This window comes from Otolemur garnettii, unplaced genomic scaffold, assembly GCF_000181295.1.
Source record: "Otolemur garnettii isolate 467f Iridium unplaced genomic scaffold, OtoGar3 scaffold00066, whole genome shotgun sequence".
Taxonomy (NCBI): Eukaryota; Metazoa; Chordata; class Mammalia; order Primates; family Galagidae; genus Otolemur; species Otolemur garnettii.
The window spans coordinates 2,177,270-2,183,269 of record NW_003852461.1 but is presented as its reverse complement, the minus strand read 5'-3'; the positions used below and the strand labels follow the sequence as shown (position 1 = coordinate 2,183,269).

The following is a 6,000-nucleotide window of genomic DNA, read 5'->3' as shown; positions in this document are numbered from 1 at the left end:
CATTGTGCCTGTCAAGAAGGTCAATCCCAGAAACCCCCTGGAAGCAGAAAGCTGGAGAGGAACATTAGGGGATAGGCCTTTCAGGGCCTTGGAGACCACTGCAGAAGTGATGTGGGTTATCTTAAGAACCAAGGCAAGCCATGCAGGTGTTCATTTTTGAAGAAAAAGATGAGGCCCCTGTCTGAGAGAGTAGAGATGCCAGAATGAGAATAGTTGAGAATATTTGAGTATTCTTGGTAAACGATGTGATTATGAGAAAGAAAAGTGGGACCCATACTGGTGGTGTTAAGAGCCACCATTGGTTAAGCATTTATGCCCTGTTAAAGTATAAATTCCCAGAGTAGTCACTAATTAGTTTATTTGCTTTTTATTTTAATTCCCTTTTTGTCAGAAGAATGATGAAAACGGAAACTGTTCTGGGGAAGGGATTGAATTCCCTACAACAAACTTATACGAACTGGAAAGCCGTGTTTTAACCGATCATTGGTCCATCCCTTACAAGCGGGAAGAATCACTAGGCAAATGCCTCTTGGCTTCCACCTACCTGGCGAGACTTGGTAAGTCCTCAGACACAGAGGGAATTTTTTTCAGAGGAGGCCTGAGTTTCATCTTAGCTCTTATTATTGCCTGGCTGTGTGAGATGATTTATTTTCTTAGTCTTTGTTTATCCCCTGTGGAATAAAAGCTTTGAACTAAGTGAACTATTTTCTTCTAGCTACAAGAAAGTGTTAAAATTATTTAAAATACAATTGAAAGCTTTATGGAAATTGAAATTAACTTTCCACAGAAGCTTGGAGCACTTTAAGGCTTTACTCAGCAACTTTTTTATGTCAAAGAAAAGAAAGTAGTGTTTGCTTAACAAACTTTTTTTTTGAGACAAAGTCTTATTATGTTGCCCTCGGTAGAGTGCAATGATGTCACAGCTCACAGCAACCTCAAACTCTTGGGCTCAAGGGATTCTCTTGCCTCGGCCTCCCAAGAAGCTGAGACTACAGGCACCCACCTATTTTTTTGTTGTTGCAGTTGTCATTGTTGTTTCGCTGGCCCAGGTCAAGGTCAGGTTCGAACCCGCCACCCTCGGTGTATGTGGCTGGCCCTGTAACCACTGTGCTACAGGCGTGGAGCCTACTTAACAAACTTTTTGTGCTCATTAAGCAGCTGGCACTATCTTTAGTGCTTTACAAATATTAAGCTAATAGAGTGATAAAATATCACTAGGTTGGAAGAATGGGTATGAATATTAGGAAACACCTATACTATAAATCTATAAAAGAGAAAATTCATTTTTCTTACTGAACTCAGGTATGAAATAAAATGAATAAGGCCACTGCTTGTGGAGTTTTTTTCCTTACGAAGAGTACACATGGTTTACTACCATGATTAAATATGAGACACATCAGAAGGAAATGTTTGGATGAGGATTAGACTTAATCCTGATAGGCTCTTGTGATCCATTTCTGACTGGCTTCTCAATAGCAGCATTGATCGAACACCTGTAAGGAAGGATCTGTGTCCTCTGCTAGACAATAGATCTGAAAACAAGAAAACGGGTGCCGCAGTGTTCCCAGTGGTGGCAGAATCCATTATTGAGTTTAAGAAGGAAATGCATTTCTCTCAAGGGTGATTTTATAGTAGATTCGTTCATTCATTCACTTAGCAAGTTTTTTTGGTTTTTTGTTTGTTTTCTGAGACAGAGTCGCACTTTGTTGCCCCAATGGAGTCCTATGGTGTCATAGCTCGCAGCAACCTCAAACTCCTGGGCAGAAGCAATTCTTCTTCCTCACCTTCCAAGTGGCTAGGACTATAAGCGCCTACCACAACACCGGGCTAGTTTTAGAGATAGGGTCTCACTCTTGCTCAGGCTGGTCTTGAACTCCTGAGCCTCGGTTTCCCAGAGAGCTAGGATCATAGGCATGAGCCACTTCGCCTGAACTTAGCAAGTATTTATCACAGACTGTGTGAAGTGTGCCAGACACAGTTCTGTGTATTTTATTACACAGAATTCATCAGTTTATTTTAGGGGAGAAGAGTGATACTGGCATTTATTGAAATATTTGTGTTTTTGTAGAGTTGTTTAGGAAACCAGTAATGACTACTAAGAAGCTGCTATTGGTATTTTATTAGCTATTTAATCAGATCGTTGAAGTTACTCTAACATGCGAATATAAGTTCAGCCATTTAGTATTTATTTAGTCTAATACTATGATTCTCAGCCTGTTCCTTCATCAAAAGGTATATATTTTACTTTTAATAATCCCTAAGAATTGAGGTTTTTATAAGAGATAGTTCCACATATATGAATTTAAGATGGTACACATGATTTCTACAAACTGCCTAAGATCTAAATAAAATATATTCTTTATTTTACTAAGGTCTTTCTGAGTCTGACGAGAATTGTAAAAGGTTTATGGATAGGTGTATGCCTGAAGCATTTAAAAAGGTAAGAAATATGTGCTTATTTGATTTTGGGGGGAGGGGGCTGTGAAATCGACAAGCTTTTTGTTTTAGTTTTTTATGTGTTAGATCAGTTTATGAATCTCATTCAGCTGAGGAATCCTCTAACACGAGAAAAAGTGGCTCTGAATTTGGAGCTTCTGAATGATTTACCCTTTGTTTGCATGCGTCTTTGGTCAAATATAACTTTCACCTCTTACTACTGAACTACTAAATAGGTTAAGGCTTAATTATACTGGGAAATTATACATGCTAGTAAAGTAAAAATTGTGGCACTGAGAAAGGTAGTATAGTATTTATTTATAAAAATACGAGCAACTTTATACTTAGCATTCTCCTGAGACAGAAGCAGGCATTTTAAATGACGGAAAGCCTGACTGCATGAGGTATTTCTTTCTGGCAAAACGGCATGCACATGGCAGCGTCTCTATCAGAGCCTGAGTTGATATGCTCCCATTCTGGCCATATCTCTTAGGAAGCAATTTTTCTTAACAATGGGAATAAGAGATCACGGAAATTGTGCTTCTGAAAGCGGACTGACTCAGCAGGGTTCCCTTTTCAGCACTTGAGTCTTGAATCCTCCTAAGACAGGGACTGTGTTTGTCACAGACATGCATCCCATGTCCTCCCCAGCATGGAACCAAGTGCCTCGCTCATAGAAAAAGCACAGTAAATATTGAATGAGTAAGTGAGTCTCCTGCTGTCTTAACTTCTGGATTTTGACACCCCTTTTTGTCCTAATATGCAAGTAAGTCATTAGAACTACAAATGGGCAAAAGACTATATTTATCTTAAAACCCAGTGAAACAAACCTGTTTATTTGCAGACAGTTCTTCCCCACTGCACTCTCCCTTGACTCAAGGCTTAAAAACTACTAAAATTAATTTTAGAAACAAAAGTAGCTTCATCTTTGAAAAAGGAAAGAGATCTTTTAAAATAGTCCTTTGGGCAGAGATGATATGAAATCAAGATTTATCTTCATTTTAGATTAATCCATCTACCAATTCTTTAAAGAATTATAGTAGCTTTTTAAAAATAGCAGATTTTTTATAATGTAACATACTATGACATATAATATTTGCCCACATTTACAGAGAAGGAAAATACAAGTTTATTCAGAGTCATGGAAAAGGATTTATTAGTCTAAGGAAAGGACCTTCAGGTTAAGGATCTCCAGACCCAGAAAGCCAGTATCAAGTAAGTTCCCCAGCAAGTTGGGTAGTTGGAGTATAATACTCTAACTCTGTGCAGAGATGCTTCAGAGAACTGTTTTGGTAACAGTGTAACAATTGGCCACATGGTCGGTAGATTGTTTTTCCATAAAACTACAAGTTCAAAGGTACCCTGTGTTATTCATTTTTTTAATGTAAAAATGTTAACTTCTCTTACAGTTAGAGCTATTAAAAGATTCTCTTCCCCATCAGTTAGGCTTACTTTCTTTCATTAAATCAGAAGAGCCACAGAATTCAGTGCCTGCCTGCAGGCTTGGCTGCCTGAACACTCAGTAGGATTTGACATACTTGGTGCTCCTTTCCTCAGTGTGTTTCTTGGGTCAGGGCCGGCCCTGTCCCTTCCCCAGTTTGCTTTTCTCACAAACTGTCTTCTAACATTTTGTAGCAGTAACGGTATAAATAACCAGCGATTGCACGAATGAGGTGCACAGAAGGAGCTTTGTCCTCATTGCTGTGTTCCTCGCCTTTCACCTTCAGCCTTGCATTCTTCATTAGTGTATTCGCACAGGGAAGGTGATTTAGGTTTGTCATAGGTCACAGTTCTGTTTAGATCATGTGTGCATCTTCTCCTCAAGGGGAAGCCTATTTTTCCCTATCTCAGAATTCTACAAGGTAAACGGAATTACATTTTCAAAGTGAAAAATGAACAAATGAGAATGGTACCAGAGAGAGTGGTGCATAATCCACATATATTTTTATTTAGGAACCACATGAAGCTTCTTAAATGTTAATCTTTGCTTTGTTTTGCTTTGTTATCTAATTTTTATGTATAAGAGGAATATATAGTCAGGCAAAATATTGTTGCAGAAAATGGTAACAAACTGTTTTCTATAAAATCAATCTTAGGATTTTTGCTTATTTGAGCAAATAGTTCTGCTAATTGCTACTTAGGAAATCTGGAACTGAGGCTTTTCTCTGCAGGCCCTGCAGTCTGGGCTCTTTCAGGCTATTCTTTTTAAGGGGTTCTCAGTGTGGTTGAGGAAATTTTTATTGCACAGTATTTTCCTTTTGAGGAGAAATCTTACAAAAACATGAAACCACTGTGCACTTTTAAGTGAAATTTTTGATTTCTCATTGCCTGTCCTGGCAGTTCCTGAGACTTCCTCAAGGGCTGTAAGACTGAGGATTGGAGGAATCCCGTTTCTCCACTTCTTTGATGAATCTCAGAAGCTATCTAATTTGAAGATGAACCACTACTTTATATTTGGTGTTTATATTTAAGAAAGACAGCTGCTGCGTAAACAGTGTTATGATATCTTTTCACTTAGACCTGTTTTAGATTTGCTTAATCATTTAATAAATTAGGTACATACTAAAAAGGAAAGTAGAAGCAAAATAAACTGGTAAGATGTTCTTAAAATTTTTTCACATTCAGAGTTCTGCTGTCATCTGATCAACAGATGGAAAGATATCATTCTATTTCTGAGATGTTAAAAAGTGTGAGAATATGTATATTAGAATTCATGAAATATAGTATCCATTTCTCAGGTTCCTGAAATATTAGTTACTAAGGACAGGCAACCATCAAGATATACTTAGAATGCCTTACCATTTATAAAATGCTTTCCCAATTGTTGTATCTTTTGATCCTCATAACGTCTGTGTGAAGTGGGGAGGAATTATACCTCTGTAGAGGTGAGACAGCTGAGCCTCTGAGAACTCAGGTGAATTTGGCCAAGGTCACACAGCTAGAAAACAGCAGTACCTGGACCTGATCTTAGGCTTTTATGCTCTACACCACTTGACCTCCCCTAGTAATATGGAAAGTAGAGACACAAATACTAATTTTCTTTCAAACAAGCTACTTTAGTGCAAGAACATTAAAATTTAAAAGCAAAACTCTTTGTCAGCTTTGAAATAAATGGACAAGTAGGTGGACTGTAGCTATGGGTCTTTTAAAAGCAAGTCATCTGCCAAAAAAAAAAAGTATTTTGGTCATAATCTCTTGATTATTTGAGATTAACTTATTATTAGATTAATAATAATAGATAGTAGATTAATAGTAGATTAATTATTTGAGATTAACTTATTAGATTGGTAATAGATTGTAGATTAATAGTAGATTCATTATTAATTAATAATAGTAGGTTAATTTTCTTTTTTCAAGTTAGACTGTAGAGTGCCCTTTATGTTTTTGTAGCTCCTGACATCAAGCGCTGTTCACAAGTGGGGTACTGAAATTCATGAAGGAATCTACAACATGTTGATGCTATTAATAGAACTGGTCGCAGAGAGAATAAAACAAGATCCGATCCCCATTGGTCTTCTGGGCGTGCTTACAATGGTATAAGTATCTCTGAAATGAAGTGCTCTT

General features: G+C 37.5%; 1 protein-coding gene across 2 annotated transcripts in view; it reads left to right on the top strand.

Annotated features, from left to right (window-relative positions):
* Positions 1-6,000, top strand: part of USP24 (ubiquitin specific peptidase 24) — a 136,933-nt gene that overhangs the window by 26,306 nt on the left and 104,627 nt on the right. The window contains exons 2-4 of one of the 2 annotated variants that reach the window (XM_023515116.1): positions 395-557; positions 2,373-2,440; positions 5,827-5,970. In XM_023515116.1, the coding sequence (XP_023370884.1) occupies positions 395-557; positions 2,373-2,440; positions 5,827-5,970 (375 nt within the window). Of the gene's footprint in view, positions 1-391; positions 558-2,372; positions 2,441-5,826; positions 5,971-6,000 lie in introns of both variants that reach the window. The other variant, XM_003793119.3, reaches the window with a different exon arrangement.